At 47.9% G+C, this 22,389-nt stretch overlaps 1 protein-coding gene across 4 annotated transcripts in view; it reads right to left on the bottom strand.

The window, feature by feature from the left end:
* DEPTOR (DEP domain containing MTOR interacting protein) overlaps window positions 1-22,389 on the bottom strand; it is a 159,965-nt gene that overhangs the window by 46,887 nt on the left and 90,689 nt on the right. For all 4 annotated transcript variants that reach the window (XM_006074693.4, XM_025264943.3, XM_025264944.3 and 1 more), the window contains exons 5-6: window positions 7,303-7,488; window positions 4,928-5,062 (exon numbers count right to left, since the gene is read on the bottom strand). In XM_006074693.4, the coding sequence (XP_006074755.2) occupies window positions 4,928-5,062; window positions 7,303-7,488 (321 nt within the window). The remainder of the gene's footprint in view (window positions 1-4,927; window positions 5,063-7,302; window positions 7,489-22,389) is intronic.

The following is a 22,389-nucleotide window of genomic DNA, read 5'->3' on the forward strand; positions in this document are numbered from 1 at the left end:
TGGGTTCAATCCCTGGATTGGGAAGATCCCCTGGAGAAGAGAAAGGGAGGAGAAGGGGACAACAGAGGATGAGATGGTTGGATGGCATCACTGACGTGATGGACATGAGTTTGAGTGAACTCTGGGAGTTGGTGATGGACAGGGAGGCCTGGCGTGCTGCAGTCCATGGGGTCGCAAAGAGTCGGACACGACTGAGCAACTGAACTGAACTGAGGCATTCAATGCTTCCCAGATGGGCAGAATCCTCCTGCAATACAGGAGACTCAGGTTCAATCCCTGGGTCAGGAAAATCTCCTGTACCAGAAAGTGGTTACCCAGTCCAGTATTCTTGCCTGGAAAATTCCATGGACGGAGGCGCCAGGTGGGCTACAGTCCACGGCTACAGTTGCAAAGGAGTCGGACCCGACTTAGTGACTAAACAACAGCAACAAGGCATTCAACACGTCAAAAGTAAGAGGAATTCTGGCTCTGGCAGACTTCGAACCATGTTTCCAGAGCTAATGCCACCGCCCCCACCCCCCATCATACTGTACGCATCCTGTTCACCAGAGCTCCTTAGAGTTCCTCGTTAAAGTTCAACATCCTCGTTAAAGTCCCAGACGGTGCATGTACACTGCCTTTGGTCCTGAACCCTAACACTGGGGAGCTTTTCTGCATCCTTAACACATGCTGGCTTCTATGCTCAGCACTTTATATATTCTCTTTGTTTCATCATCACAAGAACTAATGGGTCATTTCATCCTTATCCCTATTCTGATAGGGAGGAAACAGAAGCTGAGAAAAGTTAAGGAGCTTGTGTCCAAGGCCTCAGAGTCAAATGGAACCAAGATTTAAACTCAAGCGTTGATGCCACTGCCCACCCCCAGAAGAAAGGGTGCAGAAGCCCCAACACGGCTGCGTGTGGCCCCCCCACCCCAAGACACCTGGACCATCAGATCACTGCTGGGGCCCAGCAGACGGCAAAGACTGTGGTCCCTTCCTGACTTGCTGCCTAAAATCCCAGCAAAGATGAACCCCGTCCACCTGGTGCTCATGCAGAGCCGGAGCAGAGGCTGCCGCGGCAGCCCAGGGCAGCAGAGATCTCAGTTAGAGACACATGAGCTTGAGCGCAGAGAAACTGGAGTGGCCGGGCCGGGAGCTCAACACGGTGACGCGCAGCCTCCATCCCCTCTGCGGGGGCGTTTGGGGGCCGGAGGCCAGGCCTGGCCAAGGGGCAGCGGAGGACCAGAGGCCGTGAGACCCAGACCGTAGGGCGGGGCCCTGCCCCGCACATTCTCAGCCGAGGGCAGCGGGGAGCTTCCTGCTGACCTGACGGGTCACGGGGATGCCCGCTGCTGCTCTCAGAAAGCTCATAAAGGAGGACATGGGTTTGCCGTCTCCCCTACAGAGCGAGAAGGCTGAGATCAAGAACAGCAGCTCTCAGCAGAGGGTCAAGAGGTGAGAGGAGGGGCCCATGGTTGAGGACTGCAGCCTTTTTACTCCCCGTCAGTCAAGCCCTCCACACTCTCAGCCCTCAGATCCCTTCTGGGGTTTATGGGGGTGGATGTCGGAATCACATGGCACTGTGATATCTGACAATAGCCACCATATCTTGTTACACGGTCTACTTTTATTGAGATATAATCGACACAGTAGATCCGTTTTGGGTTGTAACATGATGCATGTATGATTAAATGATCACCTGATCCAGTTAAGGTCATCACCTCATGTAGCTACAAGCTTTTTCTTCTTGAAATGAAAGCTTATCAGGTCTACCCTGGGGACTTCCCTGGGGGTTCAGTGGCTGGGACCCTCAGCTCCCAAAGCAGGGGGTCCAGGTCCAACCCCTGGTCAGGAGCCAGATCCCACCTCCTGCTGCCAAGGGGCCCTCGTGCTGAGACCCGGCACCCAAACAGATAAAAATACTGAAAGAAAGGTCTACTCTCTTAGCAACGTTCGAATATACAACGCAGCATTACCAACCGCAGTCACACGCGGTACATTGCATTCCCCGGGACGCGCTGAGAAGCTGGAGACTTGTGCCCTTTGACCCCTTTCTCCCACTCGACCTTCCTGCTCCCACTGACCAGGCCCCTCTGGCCAGCACCAGCTTGCTCTCTGTACGTATGAGGTTTCTGTTAGGTTTCACATACACGCGAGATCGGGTGGTGTCTGTCACTCTGTCTGACATTTCACTTGGCATCTAGACCTCAAGGCTCACCCACTTTGTTGCAAAGAGCAGACTTTCCTTCACTGTCATCACTGAGTAACGTCCCACTGTGTGTGTGTGTGTGTGTGTGTGTGTGTGAGATACCTCATCTCCTTCATCCATGCATCCCCTGACGGGCATCAGGCTGCTGCCATGTCTTGGCTGTTATGAGCAACGCTGCGATAAACATGGGGGAGCAGATAAAATCTCAACGTGTTCTCCTCTCCCATAGATGAACACTCGGAAGTGAAACTGTGGATTCACAAGGTGGTTCTGTTTCTTTTAGGGATCACCATACTGCTTCCCACAGTGGCTGCACCTGTCTACATTCCCACCAACCGTGCATGACGGCCCCCTTTTCTCTACACGCTCACCAACACTTGTCATGTGAGTTCTTGTTAATGTCAGCCATTGTGACAGGCGTCATCGTGACTCTGAGTCACACTATATTGTAATACTTGGCAGCAATGCTGACCACTGAATACACTGCCCCACTTTCCTACGTTAAAATGTGCAGAAACTTTGAAACCTAGGCAGTCATTTCTAGCTTTCTCTTATCATACCCTTGAGAACTTATTTACTCATCACAATGATACTAATTATATTACTTTTTATAGCACTTAATCTGCATTGGGGCATTTACATATAGTATTAAAAATATATGCTGATGGATAACTAATGATTAACTTTAAATGCCTTACCATAAAGTCTGCTTACTTGCTTGAGGGAAAAAAAATCACAGGTGAGCTCCCTCCGTCTTGCTGCTGCTGCTGCTAAGTCACTTCAGTCGTGTCCGACTCTGTGTGACCCCATGGATGGCAGCCCACCAGGCTCCCCCGTCCCTGGGATTCTCCAGGCAAGAACACTGGAGTGGGTTGCCATTTCCTTCTCCAGTGCATGAAAGTGAAAAGTGAAAGTGAAGTCGCTCAGTCGTGTCCGACTCCTAGTGACCACATGGACTGCAGCCTCCCAGGCTCTTCCGTCAATGGGATTTTCCAGGCAAGAGTACTGGAGTGGGGTGCCATTGCCTTCTCCATTTCTGTCCGCACGTCAGTGAAATTCCCCCTTTGGGCCAAGGGGGTAAGGAGAAAGAGGAAACAACGCAACCTTCTACTCACCCAAGGAATCAAAAACATATACAATGGCTTTAGCACAACTGATACTTTCCTGAAGCTGAACTCTTTTAACTTGGAGGTGTTTGGTTTCCATTTGGACTTCAAAATGATATTTCTAACAGTAAGGTTCTTCTCATACTACCTTATCAGCAGTGCTCTATTAATTGAGAAACTTGGTCATATATGGGTGCACGAAGATCTCCCAGCCAGTGTGGAAGCAACTATTTTCATTTATTTGCAGGTTAAAACTTTATACTGAGAGCTAGACCTCCACTACAGAAGGCAGAAAAAAAAGTTAGATTAAGAAAAATACCCACTTGCCTAGAGCACAGCATTAGACGACTGTTTTCTCTTAAAGCCTTTCAACAACATCTATTTGTCCTTACTCTAATGAAAGCTTTTTATTTTTTTCTCTAAGAGAGATCTGCTCACTGAAGGATGGGATCATGACCTCTCATCACCGTATCTGCAGCACCTGCTGGTGAGGACTCAGCAGGAACAAAAAGCCTCCTCCCTGAAGGTGACGGACTGAATGCAGGGGGGCGGGGCGCTACACAAGGCGGGTGGAAGGTGTCCTCAGGCCACGCTGACCCCAGCGGACCACAGTCCACTCGGGGACGGCCGTGGTGTCCCTGCGTCCAGGCGCCTGTGGGCTGAGGAGGTGGCTCGATCTGAGTGCAAGTTCAGTACCCATCTGTGTGCCTAGGTTGTTGGGTGGTTTTTTTTTTTTTTTTCTGGAACATAAAGTCTATGGGGGTTGAAGAGTAGAGTTGGAAACCACAAGGCATGGAGAGTCCTCTGCAGGGGTAGGTGGGCTGCAGAGCTCCACGCTTCTCCCTTGCGGGTACAGAGACCTTGCAGATCCAAGCATCAGTTACCATCCGGGCAGCGGCGCCTCCCCTGCTGTGCACCGCTCAAACCCACCGCAGAAACCAGCGGCTGCTCCTGGAGCTGGGGCTGCTGGCGTGAAGGCCCTCAGACGACCGGGGTTCGCAGCTGTCCTGGAAACCCTGTCTGCAAAGACAGTCCACTTCCCCAGGCCGTGCCCCGCTCCGAAAGGCGGCCAGCATCCAACGGCCGGTCAGCGTGAGGGTCTAACAGCCTGGCCACCTCCCCCAAGAGGGGACCCCTCTCCAAGGCCCCCCGACTCCAGAGCACCACCTGGGGTCAGCCGCAGCCTCCTCGGGGCGCGCGCTGCAGCCCAGTTCCCTGTCTACAAACCTGCGATCTCCCTTCCTTCCCCCAGGCGTGCCTGCCTGCACGCTGAGTGCCCAGTGCCCAGTCGTGTCCAAGTCTGAGACCCCAGGGCTGCAGCCGCCGGGCCCCTCTGCCCAAGGGATTCTCCAGACAACCTCGCTGGGGCGGGATCTTCCCCACCCAGGGAGCGAGCTCGTATCCCTTACCTCTCCTGCACTGGCTGGGGGGTTCTGTACCACCAGCGCCGCTGGGAAGCCCCCATCCAAGAGGAGCCGCCCCCATCCAAGATGAGGGGCCCCCAAGTCGCACCACGCATGGAGATCACCCGGTTCGTCCCCTTCCACTTAATGAGGGAATCCGCTTAACAAAGCCCGCGCGCGCCCGCGTCCCCACAGCCTCGGGCAGACGGGCTGCGCCCGCCACTCACCAGACTTGGGGTTGCAGAGCACAGGGGGGCTGTTGGAGAGGGTGGGGCTGCTGCTGAAGTAGCCGCTGCTGCCGCAGCTGCCCATGCTGCTCCTTCGCGCAGCCGACGTGGTCTTGATTTCCTTGCTGGGGCTGACTGCGGGCGAGGACACGCGGTCATGGCCGTGGGCCGGGCCCCGGGACACGTGCCCGCATGCACGGTGGTGGGCTGGGTCCCCGGGACACGCACAGTCACTTGGGGGTGGGTTGGGTCCCCGGGACATGCGCGGTCACCCATGGAGGTGGGCCAGGCCCGGGGACACGCGCGGTCATGGCCATGCGCTTGGTCCCTGGGACACGTGCCGGCGTCCACGGTGGTGGGCTGGGTCCCCGGGACACGCACAGTCACTTGTGGGGTGGGCTGGGTCCCCGGGGACATGCGCAATCATGGGCAGCAGTGAGCTTGGTTCTCGAGAACTGGCCGCCTGCAACTGCCGGGGTTGTGGGGCAGCCTCCACTGCCAGAATCAAGCCCTCTGGCCTTGGCATCGGAAAAGCAAGGGTCTGAGTGGCAGCTCCGCCACCTATGAGTAAATAGCAGAAGCTGGGCCTAGTCCCTTGGGTTTTGTAAGCCTCAGTTTCCCCAGCTGTAAAGTGGGAATAATGCTCTCCAGTGGGGATTGGTGCAGGAGTGGTTATATAGGGGAAAGCACTCAGCTACATGAAATACTATTTTAAGAACCTCGGAGCTCATGCCAAGCATCCCTGAGAGGATGTAAATTAAGTGCCGGCAAGACACTTAATGAACTAACGGTGACAATAAGTGCCTCCTGATTGAAGAGTAAACCGCTAATCACTCAGCGCCACAGAAGATTAAAACACAGGGTGTGACCTCAGGCTTGGAAGGCGTGCAGTACTGAAGCAGCCGCTTCAATGATCTGACCTCGCTTTTCCCTCCATGGAGCTGGCTGGCTCTCATCAGGGGGAGGAGAGCATCAGTGGGAGGACAGCAAGGTGTAGGATACAGGGAGAGGAGCGCGGCGCAGAGCCTGGCCCCGGGAAGCCCAAAGCCACGCTGGCCACCACGGTCACCATGGTTACTGTATGCTGATCACGGTCACCTGTTCAGGTCTCTGGGACTCAGTGAAGAACAGGCAGGGTGTGGATGGTTCCTGTGCGTTTGCAGGAGGCTGACGCCTTAGGGGCACACAGCTGGAGGGCATCCAAGCACAGGCTCAGGCCCCTACCCTCAGCTAGCATTTCCTCTCCTGGTGCGGCCCTTTCTTCGTTCTCTGCCCCTTCCCAGCCTGTCTGAGGAACCTGGGATGTGGAAGGCTGGAGAGGAGCACGGGGTCAGGACGAATTCCTGCCAGACCCAGCTCCGCCCACCACTTTCCAGCTGTGGGAGCCTGCCGAAGCCAGTCCACAGCTCCCTGACTGAATTTTTTCACCCGTAAAGTGGGGATACAAAATGTCTTTCCTTGCAGACTGACAGTGAGGATTCAATGAGAAAATTTGTGCAGTCAAGCTTGGCTCCGTGCCAGGTGCAGAATGTTCCCAGGACTTCTAGTTGTAAGCGTTCTCACTGTCACCTCCTGTTCGTAACCAATTCGTGTTTTCCCTTTGTTCAGGGTTTCAGGTGAAGCCTGAGGCCTTGGGCTCCAAGCCTTAGGCTGACCAGTTTCCCGAGTCAGGGTCGAGTTTTCAGAGCAGAAGACAGCCCAGGAAGCAGCCATCCTTACACAGGATGACAGGTCGTTAGCCTTCTCTGAGTGAATGAGGTTATTTTGTTCAGTTCAGTTTGTTCAAATGGGGTTATCGTTGTGAACATCAGTCATCATTTCTGCCCAGGGTTAACTGTCAATATGAGACTGTCTGACCTTACACACAATGCCCCAGGATACTGTGCTTTCTGAGCGCCTATGTCTGCCTTTCACAGGTTTAACTTGGTTTGTGTGATACATTGATAATCACTTTCCTTTTAGTTGTATATGCCCTCAAAAGTCTTATTCATCCTTATATAGATTTTCAATGCTGGACTCTGAAAACTGGATAATTAATGATTGTTTTTCAGGCAGTAAAGAATCTGCCTGAAATACAAGAGACCCAGAATTGTTTGTAAATGAAAAGTAAATAAGGTATGAGTGAGGGCTTGCGTGGTCTTTTGTAATTTAAATACATAAAATTATAAAACAGACTTCACAGCATTGAAGTTGATTACCCAGGAACAATTTGGTGGTGTGTGTGTATGTTTCCTTTTGGGGGGGCAAGATAAATAAATATATAATTTTTTAGTTATAAATAATGAGTTTCTTGAGAACAGAATTCACAAAGGTGAGTTAGGGCGGTGTTACTTCTCAACAGACGCACGCGCGCGATCAGGGCGGGACGCACGCACCTGACGTGAAGCTGGCCGACTTCCGGTGGTCGTGGCCCTGCTTCCGCAGGCAGAAGGGGCTGTCGTGCGTCTCCTGGGAGGACGGGGATTTCTCACTGAGCAGCTCCATCAGCCTTCGCCTCCGCCGGAAGTTCATTCTGAACTGGTAGAGAAGATTGCTGTCCACAAACGGGTGCTTGTTGGACACTGGGGAGAAGAAACAGCCCGTGAGACCGTCTGGTATCCTGCAGACACTGGGCACTGTGGCCGGGAAACTCCAGCCAAGAGACAGGAGCAAAAGTCTGGACAAAGACTTTACACCCAATGCTACAATACCCTTTATACCTCAGGGATTTATTGTGGTCCACGTGCAACTTCAATTTTATACTCTGAGTGCATGAATCGTGGAGACGCAGAATAGGCAAGACATCAGGCTTCAAAAGCCACGTGCCGAGGCCATTTTGGTCTCTGAGAAGTAACCAAGAATGCTGCAAACTGGCCAGCAACATGCTGAAGTCTCAAACAACCCCCCCAAAATTCAAAACACTTGAATAGACTCTATCTCCAAAAATCCAATTAGCATATGAAAACTTGCCCTCACTAGTTAATATGGAAATGCAAATTAAAATCACAATGAGATGCTATTTCACACTCACTAGACTCACAACACAAGAGAAGACTCTACACACGGGCATCACCAGATGGTCAACACTGAAATCAGATTAATTATATTCTTTGCAGCCAAAGATGGAGAAACTCTATACAGTCCACAAAAACAAGACTGGGAGCTGACTGTGGCTCAGACCATGAACTCCTTATTGCCAAATTCACACTTAAATTGAAGCAAGTAGGGAAAACCACTAGACCATTCAGGTATGACCTAAAACAAATCCCTTATGATTATACAGTGGAAGTAACAAGTAGATTCAAGGGATTAGCTCTGATAGAGTACCTGAAGAACTATGGACAAAGGTTCATGACGTTGTACAGGAGACAGGGATCAAGATCATCCCCAAGGAAAAGAAATGCAAAAAAGCAAAATGGCTGTCTAAGGAGGCCTTACAAATAGCTGTGAAAAGCAAAGGAGAAAAGGAAAGATACACCCATTTGAATGCAGAGTTCCAAAGAATAGCAAGGACAGATAAGAAAGCCTTCCTCAGTGATCAATGCAAAGAAATAGAGGAAAACAAAAGAATGGGAAAGACTAGAGATCTCTTCAAGAAAATTAGCGATACCAAGGGAACATTGCATGCAAAGATGGGCACAATAAAGGACAGAAATCATATAGACCTAGGTAAGTAGGAGAAGAGGTAAGTAAACTATTATATTCATACCATGAAACACTCCTCGGTGATAAAAAGGAATGAGCTGTTAACACAGAAGACAATGTGGATTAATACGAAAAGCATTAAGCTGAGTTAGAAAGGCCAGACACAATTTATATGAAGCTCAAGCAAAGACAAAATTCACATATAATGACAGAAATTAGAAAGGGGGAGGGATAAGGGACTGACTGGGAAAGAGCAGGACAAGACTCTGGGGCGATGAAGACATTCTGCATCTTATTTTACATGAATGAATATATATATATATATATATATATATATATTATCAGGGGGCTTCCCAGGTGAAATCAAACTAAGAGTTTAAGGTATGTGCATTTTCTTGGAGGTTAAGTATGTGTCTGTCAATAAAGAGAAACAATCAGGGCTTCTCTGGCGGCTCAGTGGTAAAGAATCCACCTGCCAATGCAGCAGACACGGGCTCCATCCCTGGTCCAGGAAGACCCCACACGCCTCAGAGCGACTAAGCCCCACAGCCACTGGGCCTGTGCTCTGAGCCCACGCCTCACGGCCACGGAGGCCCTTGAGCCCCCCAGCAAGAGAAGGAGCCACCGCACGAGAAGCCCAGGCAGGGCAGCCGGAGAGGAGCCCGCCTCTGCAACCGGAGGAAAGCTGGCACAGCAGTGGAGACCCAGCAGAGACAAAAATCATAAACACGATCGGTTTTTAAGAGACAAACAAACTGCAACAACACGTTTTGTAAGTGGGCTGGGAGACCAGGAACGGGAGTCCTCAGGCCGTAAACCAGCAGGAGAGGCGGCGCAGCCGCCGGTACAAGCTGCTGCACGGCGCTGATGCCCAAACGGCCGTCCGGACACTGATCACTGCGCGTGTGGTCAGCGTCAGAATGCAGCCGTCTGTTCTACTTATCTGGGGTTAAATGTGGGGTTTTAATCCAGTTTCCTCTCTCAGTTCCTTTTCAACTAGGTTGTTATTTCTACTCTAACAGAAATTTCTCTCTGACTGCTTGATAATTAAAGGCAGTCAAAACTCCTGCAGCTTTGAAAAAAAGAAAAAATTGAGAGGATTTTTTTTCTTCCTTTTGATTTCAGCAAGACAGGTCAAAACCTGGTTTTATCTTAGAGATTCTACATGTGTTCTGTAACAGCATCACTGAAATGTAATTTACATATAAGATAACTCACCTACTTAATGTGCACGGTTCTCTATCTACTCTAGAATGTGCTCACAGAGGTGTGCATCCCAGCATCACAACTGATTTTAAAATATTCCCATCAACACCAGAAGAAACCCAGCTCCTGAGCTGTCCCTTCCAGTCTGCCCGTGACCCTTATTCACAGGCAAGCACTGACCAACATGCCAACCCTGCAGCGCCGCCTGCCTTCGGCATTTCGTACGATTAGAGCCACATAAGGCCCACTGTGACTCGCTTCTTCCACTTGGCATAACGTTTACAAGGTTTATCCATGTAACGCCGTGTATTGGCACTTCCCTCCCTTTTTTTTTTTAACTTCCCTCCTTTTTATTGCCAAATAATTTCCCATAGTCATGTACGGGTGTGAGAGTTGGACCATAAAGAAGGCTCAACACTGGAGAACTGATGCTTTCAAACAGTGGTGTTGGAGAAGATGCTTGAGAGTCCCTTGGACTACAAGGAGATCCAACCAGTCAGTCCCAAAGGGAATCAGTCCTGCATATTCATTGGAAGGACTGATGCTGAAGCTTAAGCTCTAATACTTTGGCCACCTGATGTGAAAATCTGACTCATCAGAAAAGACCCTGAAGCTGGGAAAGATTGAAGGCAAAATGAGAAGGGGGTGGCAGAGGATGAGATGTTTATATGCATCACTGACCCAATGGACATGGATTTTAGCAAACTCCAGGAGATAGTGGAGGACAGAGGAGCCTGGCGGGCTGCAGTCCATGGGCTCATAAAGAGTCAAAGAGTCAGACATGATTTAGCAACTACACAACGACCACAAAAAACTATACACTTCAGGTAAATGAATGATGTTGGCCATGAAGGCAAACACATCTAATTCAGAGATGGTACTGCATATTCTCAGTAAATAATGTATTCAGGAGATTATACATACATCCTAGACCAAAAGATAAGTCAATTACATTTTGATATGATATCTATAAATGGTGGCTCCCATGATAGTCAAATTTTTATATAAATGTATTACATCACTACATTCAATAATACTATAATACAGTAATACTATAATACTAATTTTATAGATAACTTATTTTTTTCTGGCAACCTTTTCTGAGTTTACTGTGGTTTTTAAAATCCGGAATGTGACTTTGGCAACAGTATCTTAAATTACAACCTGAAAATACATAGTACTGTACATACCCTTATTAAGACCTATTTTGTCTTTGTACAGTGAGTGACACAAAACACTGGCTTTGGTATAAATAAATCCAGAATAGCATTCTTTTTTTTTTTTTTAATTTTATTTTATTTTTAAACTTTACATAATTGTATTAGTTTTGCCAAATATCAAAATGAATCCGCCACAGATATACATGTGTTCCCCATCCTGAACCCTCCTCCCACCTCCCTCCCCATTCCATCCCTCTGGGTCGTCCCAGTGCACCAGCCCCAAGCATCCAGTATCGTGCATCGAACCTGGACTGGCAACTCGTTTCATCTAAACTAATTCCATGACAGATAAAAGTGCTTTAAGTTATCTGCAGGCTTTACCTACTGAGCCAAGGATTAATTCATTCCCATTCTCCACCTCCCGAGTTGTATTACCACCTATATCTAAAAGGGTAAACGTATCACCTAAGATAAGATACAGGGAGTAAGTTTAAATAGCCCTTTGTCATCACATAGTCTCTCCAGTAATCTACATGTTTAAACATGACCAAATCAGGGCAAACCAGGACTGTATAAGATAGTGGACTATCCATGTTAAACATAATGCCAAGATTGAAAGAATTCAATAAATTGCACGTTTGTTATTTTACAACCAATAGTGGTAAAGAACCCACGTGCCTAATGCAGGAGACATAAGAGATGCTGGTTTGATCCCTGTGTCGGGAAGGTCCCCTGGAGAAGGAAACAGCAACCCACTCCAGTGTTCTTGCCTGGAGAATCCCATGGACAGAGGAGCCTGGAAGACTATGGTCCATAGGGTGGCAAAGAATTGGACACGACTGAGTGACTTAGCACGTTGTTGTTTTTAGTGTGACCATCATTTGCTGATGATCCATTGTCATTTGACTTACGGGAATTCAACTTTATGCGGCACTACATTCAATGCCCCACTTCCATTTTCAAGGACTGATTTGGTGTTTAGGGCCTTAGGAGCAGCCACACGCTGTGAAACGAAGTTCTCCACGTGTTCATCCTTCAGCTGTGTGGCTGGCACAGATGGAGACAAAATCCTTCTCTCAGAACAGGGACGTAACAATTGCATGTGTCCCTTGCATTGTTTCCAATCAAGTCTTTGGCTTTTAAAAGTGCTCTTTAATTTTTCCCTCTCATTAAAAGTTTAAATATACAAACGCTCAGTTTTGTACATTTGCTTTGCTTGTGAGTGCAATCCTAGGTATAGCAAAGATAACCATCGTTACAAGAGCTGAGTGCAAGCAACCATATTATAGCATCTGTCAGTCACTCGTGACGTCACTCACATCTTCAACCAATGAGCGCCAAGGGAGGGTCCCACACCCGCCCAGCCATCTCCCGTTAGCATGCTGACTGGACCACGACATCTTCATCTGCTCATCCTTTCAAGCTCATCAATACCAAAGTCTTCCAAAACAGACGTGGCTTCATCTAAGAACAAAACAGTCAGGCCAGAACTTTTCTGAAGACTCTCTTATAACTTTCAGAAAACAGTCTTACGTGATGAAAAGCGACGGCTCAAGAGTCAGCAGAATTCGGCTTTGCTCCCAGTCCTGCCTCCTTTCTGAGCTGAGTGATTTGGGCAACTTACCAAATTTAAACCTCAAGTTTCCTGCATAGTTCTGCTGTGAAGAAGAAAGAGGACAGCTTCCGTAAGAAGTCTGGGATCTGCGGATCGCCTTCAGCGCTCTTCTGCTCAGGCTCCCGGGGCCACTTCCATGGCTGCTCACGAGAGTTCCTGCAGGAACCCGCCCCGTCTGTCTGTCCTGCCCTGCTTTCAAAGAGCGCTGTGTTCAGCTCCCACGAGCAGCTCTGTCACCTTTCAGTCATAAGAAATATGAAATCTTAACCAGATATCCAGTTTGGCAAATATCCCCCGGAAGATATTTAAATCTCAGAAGTCAAACAAAAGTAAGACATAAAGGAGTGAGTTTAGACAAAGTAAGTTTTAAGAAGAATTAGATTAAGAAAGCTGAAGATTTCTTTTGTATAGGTACAACTTCATATGTGGGCTTCCCAGATGGTAAAGAATCTGCCTGCCAATGTAGGAGACTCAAGAGACTCAGGTTCGATCCCTGGGTTCGGAAGATCCCCTGAACGAGGAAATGGCAACCCGCCCCAGTATTCTTGCCTGGAAAATTCCATGGACAGAAGAGCCTGGCAGGCTATAGTCCATGGGGTCAGAAAAAGTTGGACACGACTGAGTGACTGACCACATACGCATACAAATTACATATGTAGAGTCTCAAGAAATAAAAGTGGCTAAATGACATATAGTTTATATTCCACAGAGAGGAACGAATTGATTCTGTTCTATACTTTAATGGGACAATCTCCATATAAAATGCAAAGTTCATTTGCTACATATGCAAATTGCTCTTCATTAAACACAAAAAACAAACAACAAGAAAAAAGGAAACTCCTAAGGTCTAGGAAAAAGATATTAAAGACAAGGAAAGAAAATCAAGGAGAACTGTGATGCGTATCTCTAATCTTGAGGTCATTCCAGTTTTTCATTTTTGCAATCCCAATCTCCAATCTCCTATCCACACAAGATCTTTTCATTATGCTCAATGTTGTACATATATAATTTAACAAATTTTGTCCTTTGCTCCTTGAGAATACATATATGCCAGCAAATTTGGAAAACTCAGCAGTGGCCACAGGACTGGAAAAGGTCAGTTTTCATTCCAATCCCAAAGAAAGGCAATGCCAAAGAATGCTCAACTACCGCACAATTGCACTCATCTCACACGCTAGTAAAGTAATGCTCACAATTCTCCAAGCCAGGCTTCAGCAATACGTGAACCATGAACTTCCTAATGTTCAAGCTGGTTTTAGAAAAGGCAGAGGAACCAGGGATCAAATTGCCAACATCTGCTGGATCATTGAAAAAGCAAGAGAGTTCCAGAAAAACATCTATTTCTGCTTTCTTGACTATGCCAAAGCCTTTGACTGTGTGGAAATAAACTGTGGAAAATTCTTCAAGAGATGGGAATACCAGACCACCTGACCTGCCTCTTGAGAAACCTCTATGCAGGTCAGGAAGCAAAAGTTAGAACTGGACATGGAACAACAGACTGGTTCCAAATAGGAAAAGGAGTACGTCAAGGCTGTATACTGTCACCCTGCTTATTTAACTTATATGCAGAGTACATCATGAGAAATGCTGGGCTGAAAGAAGCACAAGCTGGAATCAAGATTGCCGGGAGAAATATCAATAACCTCAGATATGCAGATGACACCACCCTTATGGCAGAAAGTGAAGAGGAACTAAAAAGCCTCTTGATGAAAGTGAAAGAGGAGAGTGAAAAAGTTGGCTTAAAGCTCAACATTCAGAAAACTAAGATCATGGCATCCAGTCCCATCACTTCATGGCACATAGATGGGGAAACAGTGGAAACAGTGTCAGACTTTATTTTGGGGGGCTCCAAAATCACTGCAGATGGTGACTGCAGCCATGCAATTAAAAGACACTTACTCCTTGGAAGGAAAGTTATGACCAACCTAGATAGCATATTCAAAAGCAGAGACATTACTTTGCCAACAAAGGTCCTTCTAGTCAAGGCTATGGTTTTTCCAGTGGTCATGTATGGATGTGAGAGTCGGACTGTGAAGAAGGCTGAGCACTGAAGAATTGATGCTTTTGAACTGTGGTGTTGGAGAAGACTCTTGAGAGTCCCTTGGACTACAAGGAGATCCAACCAGTCCATTCTAAAGGAGATAGGTCCTGGGTGTTCATTGGAAGGACTGAAGCTAAAGCTGAAACTCCAGCACTTTGGCCACCTCATGCGAAGAGTTGACTCATTAGAAAAGCCCCTGATGCTGGGAGGGATTGGGGGCAGGAGGAGGAGGGGATGACAGAGGATGAGATGGCTGGATGGCATCACCGACTCGATGGACATGAGTTTGAGTGAACTCTGGGAGTTGGTGATGGACAGGGAGGCCTGGCGTGCTGCGATTCATGGGGTCGCAAAGAGTCAGACACGACTGAGCGACTGAACTGAACTGAACAGAAGATGCACACATCACCATTGTTTGCAACTACACAAATTCGGACCTAAAATTAACATCTAGTAATTGAGGACTAGCTGACTGAATCGCTCCTGGAGAAGATTACCATCTGATCAGGAAGAGGGGAGAAGAGACAAGGTTCATGCTGCACTCTCAGAACCTACTGTGAAGGCGCGCTTTCATCCCAGCTATGACTGAAAACTGACAATTTCTAATTCATCCAGTTTATACTTTCTGGGACTGTCCAAGCGTTGCCTTTTGCACTGGTCGAATTCTCTAGGGGCCTGACTCGGCCTAGCTCAAGTGAGACATAAAACAGGAGGAAAAGGAGAAACAGCCCAAAGCCAAAGCAATGTAAATACACAACAGTTTATCATTCAGGGCAGCGTGGGCTTCAGAAGCGCCAAACTCACAACGCTGACATTCGGTAAAAGAAAACAGGTCCCTGTCCACTGTACACTTTCACCTTTCAGAAAGCACAAGGGGGATATCACGCAATGTATCTACCAAAATCATAAACTGACGTAGTTCAGAGACATGCCTATGGAGGATAATATGGCTACATTTTCCCCATTAGAAATTATTAGGATGATTTTATCAAAGGAAGAAAATTTTAAAAGCTGATTATCCCAAGGAAGGAGAATTGGCTTCTCTTCCACTCGCACATATATTCTAGGGCTGAATCTGAAAACTTCTCATCTTAAGCCCCATAAGTTCCATTGAATATAAAAGATGTTTTAGGCTACTTATCTAGTTGGAGGGAGGGAGATCACTTACTTTCATCCAGCCTTGAAATATTTGCTGACAGATGACGTAACACAACAGACGTCATGGAAGAGCAATTCACACTGAATCCAGCAGTGTGGTAAGAAAGTAAGAAGGTGGGGTTAAGGAGGGGAGAGGGAAAGAGAGTGGGATATCAGCTGTGCCCTAGATATCACCTCATCAGGAATTTTAACAAGTTTTAGAATTCAGAAGAGTCAAGAAGCCTTGGGAACTGCCTGGTGGCCCAGTAGTAAGGCTTCCCTTGTAGCTCGGTCGGTAAAGAATCTGCTGGCAGATCTGCCTGCAGTGCAGGAGACCTGGGTTCAATCCCTGGATCCAGAAGAGCCCCTGCAGAAGGAAATGGCAACCCACTCCAGCACTCTTGCCTGGGAAACCCCATGGACAGAGGAGCCTGGCGGGCCGCAGTCCAGGGGGTCGCAAGAGTCGGACACGGCTGAGCGACGGAAGCAGCAGCAGCCTGCTTAGGGTCCCTGCTTAGTGGTTAGGGCCCCTCACTCCCACGGCAGGAGGCACAGGTTCGATGCCTGCTAGGGAAACGAAGATCCCACTGGCCTTGTGTTACAGCCCACAGCGCTGGGAGGTGCTTACACAGGCAGGGGAATAAGGACGCTGCCTGTTGTGACGGGAAAGAGCCAAGGCCAGCAGGGCTGAGGCTGAGGGCCAGGGGCGTCAACCCACGCGGCCCTCAGGGCCACCGTCCAGACGGAAGACCCTCACACGCTGTGATCAGCACCCTTACCATCAGGACATGGCGGGCCTTCCCTGCTGGTCGGTGGTAAAGAATCTGCCTGCCAGTGCAGGAGACACGGGTTTGATCTCTGGTCTGGGAAGATCCCACACGCCTCAGGGCAGCTAAGCCCGTGTGCCCCAACTACTGAGCCTGTGCTTTAGAGCCCAGGGGGTACAGCCACCGAAGCCCACGCACCCCAGAGCCGATGAAAAGCCGTCCAGCACAGCCAGAGCAAAGACCACACAGCAGTGAAGACGCAGCACAGACAAACATCAATAAATACAGTTATTTTCAAGGACGTGCCGCAGCAGAGGCGGGCGTGGCTTGCCACCTCCGGGGTGCGCAGTCGTGGGTGGAGGATCTTTCTGGGCATCAGGGATGTTACGCCACCTTACCACTGGCTCCATTCCTCCTGCTTCCTTTTTCTGAGCCTACAGAACCCTGTACTTCCTTCTGGAAGGACCACTTAGCACTCACAGGCATTGTTTAAGAGCACCGACAAGCCCCAAGGAGTAACATGTGGTAGATCTAGTCCATAGACTTAGTGTTTCTAGAAGGCAAATCAATTCTGCCTATGAAGACGCTGCGTCTTCCCTTCCAACAAAAGCTTTCAGTTATCTCCCAAGTCCTGGGATGGATCTGCTCCTGCTGGATCACAGTCCTACAGAGTCCAAGCATTTCATGTCACTCAGTATGGAGAAGGCAATGGCATCCCACTCCAGTACCCTTGCCTGGAAAATCCCATGGACGGAGGAGCCTGGTGGGCTACAGTCCATGGGGTCGTGAAGAGTCGGACATGACTGAGCGACTTCACTTTCACTTTTCACTTTCATGCATTGGAGAAGGAAATGGCAACCCACTCCAGTGCTCTTGCCTGGAGAATCCCAGAGATGGGGGAGCCTGGTGGGCTGCCGTCTATGGGGTCACACAGAGTCGGACACGACTGAGGCGACTTAGCAGCAGCAGCAGCAGCAGTATGCTGTACATTAAAAAAAAAAAAAACTGTCAAGACTAACAAATAGGAATATTATGCTGTTTAAACCATGTGTCTGTTGGAAAATATGAGTTGAGTGTTAATTACAACAGAAGATGAAATCTGTTCATTCAAGAAAATCTAGACTACACTTAAAGCCATAACAACCCACCTCAAACCATCCTAAAGGGACGCAGGAGTCGAAAGCTCTGCTTTTCAAAGCAGCGCAGTCCTTGATTCAAGAAGGTTAAGCAATTGTGTTCAAGTGTTTTACACCACACAGGGACGGTTTGGTGCCTGGGATACAAAACTCTTCAAGAGGCAATAACAACAGTGAATCAGAGAACTAAAATAATTACTTCCTGAGTCCTGACAACATTTAGAAGGGGATATGAAAGCAGGAAATTGATTTTAGGGCATAAAGTTCTATGAACTGACATTACTAAAAACACTTCACATACACCAAGTTAGAACCCAATTACACTCATTTAATTGATGGAAGGGAGGACAGGAGATGGAAAAGAGGAAACAAGGATAGAAGCGTCTTTAGTAAGACAGCAGGAAGAAGCAAATGAAAACATCACGCTGTGGCTGCACGGGTCTCTGCTGCTGCTCTGCCAGACAAGTGAAGGTGATCAGCAGACGGAAGGTCAAGTTACACTTTGTTCTTCTCTGTGCTCCTTTAAATAACAGCTGGGTACCTTCCAAAGACCAGAACCGTGTACTGCTAGTGATAAAATTCAGAACAAAGCACATGTTTTTCAAACATGAGGTTGTTTTTCAGAGACTAATTCGTATCACAAGTGCAGAGAGGTCTGGAGACAAATTTACTTTGGCAAATGGAATACTTCACATACAGAATTCAATGAAAGATATCTGCAAGTCTATTCTAGATCTTTTGGAACTACTGACATAAATCCAAGGGCCTTTAGTGTCGATTTATTTTTTAAAGTATATATTCATCATAGAGTACATATAAGATATTGTTTAAAACCAGCAATGGATGAGGCCATTAAACCTATTAATCTCTGCCCATCAAGGCGTCTGATGATGAGGATATATTGATGAGAAGAGTAACCATCAGCCAGCATTTACAAAGTGGCACGCCGTGCCAGGCCCTGTGCTGAGCACTTGGCATGATCACCTCACTGAGTTCTCAGGGCAGCAGCGAGAGCTATTGCAGTTACTCACAGGTCACAGATGAGATTACACAAGGTCAGCCTGCCCAAGGCCCCACGGTCGTTAACCAGAAGGTCCGAGAAGGCAAGCCCAAGTCTAAGGACCCCATCCCTCATTCTCCTCACTGGACTGTCCCCCATCCCACCATAATGCCAGCTGAGCGCGAGACGAGCTCACAAACACAGGAGCACAGCCTGCTTCCCCCTCCTTTCTCCTGTCGCCAGGTAACAGAGGACAATTTGGCTGAAATGTTTCCTACAAAACGCTTCGCCAGGGTAAAACGCTGATTACCGTGCAACTGCTTATTAAAAGGGCCAAGCGGGGAGGCTGGTAAACACACTTCTTCCTCCAGATGGCTCCGGGTTGAACGCTGGCTTCACGTTTTACTAAGTGACTTTAATTTCCCTGAACTTCAGCTTTATTCATCCATAAAGACGAGTTGCGGGAGCAGTGAAACAGCGTAGGTAAACGGCTCATTAGCGTCTCCAGCCCCCGGAGGTGTTCGGTCAGCCACGTGCAGACCTCCCAGTGATGCCCACGGGGGTCAGAGCCCCAAGGACACCTTCCCCAGTGTGACCCCTTTCGGGCTCCACCGGTGTGTGCGTCTGGGGGAACAGGAGGCATCCTACCAACACCAAACAAACTCAGCATGGCCAACGCCATAGAGAAGGACACCCAGTGTGATGCTGGAGGTGTTACGACAGACACTACCCCGGAACCACCCCTGCGGAAGCCCACCAGAGCTATTCCCAGGTGATACCGCCTTACCACGCCGGGGAAGGCTACCGTATAACCTGTTATATAACCTGTGTAATAATTTATGAGGTGTTCCTTTTGAGACTGGGGAGACTAGGACCCTTGAAGGAGGAGGAAACAGATGTTCAGAAAAGGAGGGTGTCAGTGGTGAGATTTAGTAGCTAAAAAAACCCCCCAAAAAAACCTGTCTCCATATATTTTCTCTTTTTCCTTCATATATACATTTTACTGAAGGATAGTCGACTTACAGCGTTTCAGGCACACAAGGTGATTCAGTCATACATATACACATATATTATTCTTCAGATTTTTTCCATTATAGGTTATTACAAGATGTGGACTATGGCTGCATGTGCGATAGTTCCCAGTAATATTTGTTGCTTGTTTCATATCTATTTCATTTTTAAATTAGAAATTTAGCATCCTATTCATATATGTTCTATATTATTTATATTTGTACTCACTTTTTCTTAAAAAAAAAAGGAAGATAGAAAATATAGGAATAATTTCACCTACTTTTTTTTAACCAATAAACTTTATGTACTGGAATAATTTTAGTTTTACGCAGAAAGGCTGTAACGATAGCACGGCAGTTCTGTACTTTCCACCCGGTGCCCCTTGATGCTAACAAGCATGGTACACTGGTCAAAACAACTAAGACCTTAACATCAGGACACCCACCTGCTTTAAATCTAACTTAGAGCTTCCAGGAACTCCCTGTATGGACGCAGGAAGCACACTGTTCTTTGGAAGCCCATGTTTCAGAGGGAAGGTCACTTAGTTACTTAATGAAAAAGACATTTGTCCTTGAGGCTGACAAGGCTGGCTGCCTGTCCAAATCCAATCTCCCTTTCTTCCTGCTTCATCGTTTGCACAGGGAGGGAGTGCCGGCCATAGCAGCAGGATCCACTGGCCGCCTTCCAGGAAAGGGGACCATGTGACAGAGGCCCAGCCCTTGTGATGCAGGTAAGAATCTCCGGGAAAGGCGGCTCTCCGCAAACAAAAAGGACCCCCCGCCCCCCGCTCCCCACCCTGCCTGGTTCTGTTCAAGCAGGCACTGCCACATCTTCTCCTATTTATAGTAAAACACAGTTCTGTTATTATTCCAAACTCAGGTCTGGAGACTGAAATCAAAGGCTTAAAAAACCAACACTTTCTGTTTATCTACAGCCCACACCTATAACAAACTATGCTGGACTCAAGAGCTAAGGGCGATTAGACAGCAAGTCTTACAGGCAAAAGATACGCCTTCCTCCTTGGCTCTGATTCCCTAGTGACACAGCCGCTTATGGACAGTCCCTGGGTCTCACTGTTTCCATCTGTGGAAAAGAAGTTACAGTAACTTCTTTAATCCAAAGCAAGTGCCATTAAGACACATATGGGAAGCCATAACTCTCTTGAAGACAGGATTGCAAATGATGCCCATGCATGAATAAATAATATCGTTCTGCTGTCAACAAAAGCCCAAAGAATCCCACAACAAAAGACCGAGAATTTAAGAAAATGCTCCTGAATCTCGGGTCGTATCCTGGATAAGCCTGTTCTGAGCAAAAAGAGACCTACCGAGATCAGACACAGTCCAAACGATTGCAGTCAACAATTTCTGACCTGTGGAAATATTTAATCAAAGGAAACATTAAAATATCAGAGGAGAAAGAAAACACGACTATGAAACCACTGTGCTAAATAGAGAACTGTGATTTCCGTTCCAGAACCTGTGTGGCTGGCACCCTGGTTTATTTGGGTGTCCAAACTGGCACGGCAAAGTAGAGACACCAAGGTGCTTCCTCAACACAAATTTTCAGGCATTTCAACCATTGAGGAACAAAGTTCTCTGAGCTAAGGGGCTGAAAAATGAAATACACACTCACCGAGACACCACCAACCCTTGTGATGATTTCAAAAAGGTCTACAGGGCTTCCCTGGTAGGTCAGTCGTCAAGAATTGCCTGCCAATGCAGGAGACACAGGTTTGAACCTTGATCTGGGAAGACTTCATGTGCTGAAAAGTGACTAAGACCCTGCACAGCCATTAAGCCTAGGCTCTAAAACCGGGGCTTCTCTGGTGACTCGGACGGTAAAGAACCCACCTGCAGTGCGGGAGACCTAGGCTCACTCCCTGGGTCAGGAAGATCCCCTGGAGGAGGGCTACCCACTCCGGTGTTCTTGGCTGGAGAATCCCATGGACAGAGGAGCCTGGTGGGTTACAGTCCATGGGTCAGAAAGAGTGGGACATGACTGAGTGACTAAGCACAGCCCTAACGCTTCTGCTAACCCCAGCAAGAGAAAAGCCCACGAAGCTTCAGAGACCCAGCACAGCCAGAAATAAATAAATAAAATTATTTTTTTTAAAAAAAAGGTTTAGATCTGTGTTCTCCAGAATGGCTGACAAGCACTTGAAATGTGGCGAATCTGAATTGAGATGAGCTGTACACACAAAATACCCTGGACTTTGAAGATCAAGTATTTATAAAAAAGAAGGTAAGACAGCTGATTGCTATTTTTCATACTGATTGTATTTTGAAATAACATTCTGGAGATCATGTGTTAAGATATATTACTAAGGGAAATTTTACCTGTTTCTACTTTTTTTTCACTGAGGCGATCTGAAACGTTTAAATCACAAACATGGACTGCGTTTGTGGCAATCCAGTCTAGAGGCCGGTGTCTCACAGGCACAGAGCAGCTAACCGACAGGAGCTCATCCCTCACGTGTAGCACGTGGAGAGCCGTGTGTCCTGAAGATAACTCGCATCCTGAGCTCCGACGGTCAGTGGGCAAGAGCTGCTGTTACCGCAGTCTGTGAGGCTCTTCTCCCCCTCGCCCTGCCTGCCCAGCACTGCTTTACCTGCTTTACCCCTTTGATGAGGAAGTGCATTTGGTTCCCACTGACAGGAATCCCTGCCTGAGGCTCTGTGCTCAGCAACCGTGGAAAGGGCTTCAGTGACGGGAGTGGTTTTGCCAGCAGCCAAAACCAACACACTCAGCCCTGCTCCCAGGCC

Source organism: Bubalus bubalis, chromosome 15 (assembly GCF_019923935.1).
Source record: "Bubalus bubalis isolate 160015118507 breed Murrah chromosome 15, NDDB_SH_1, whole genome shotgun sequence".
NCBI classification, from domain to species: domain Eukaryota; kingdom Metazoa; phylum Chordata; class Mammalia; order Artiodactyla; family Bovidae; genus Bubalus; species Bubalus bubalis.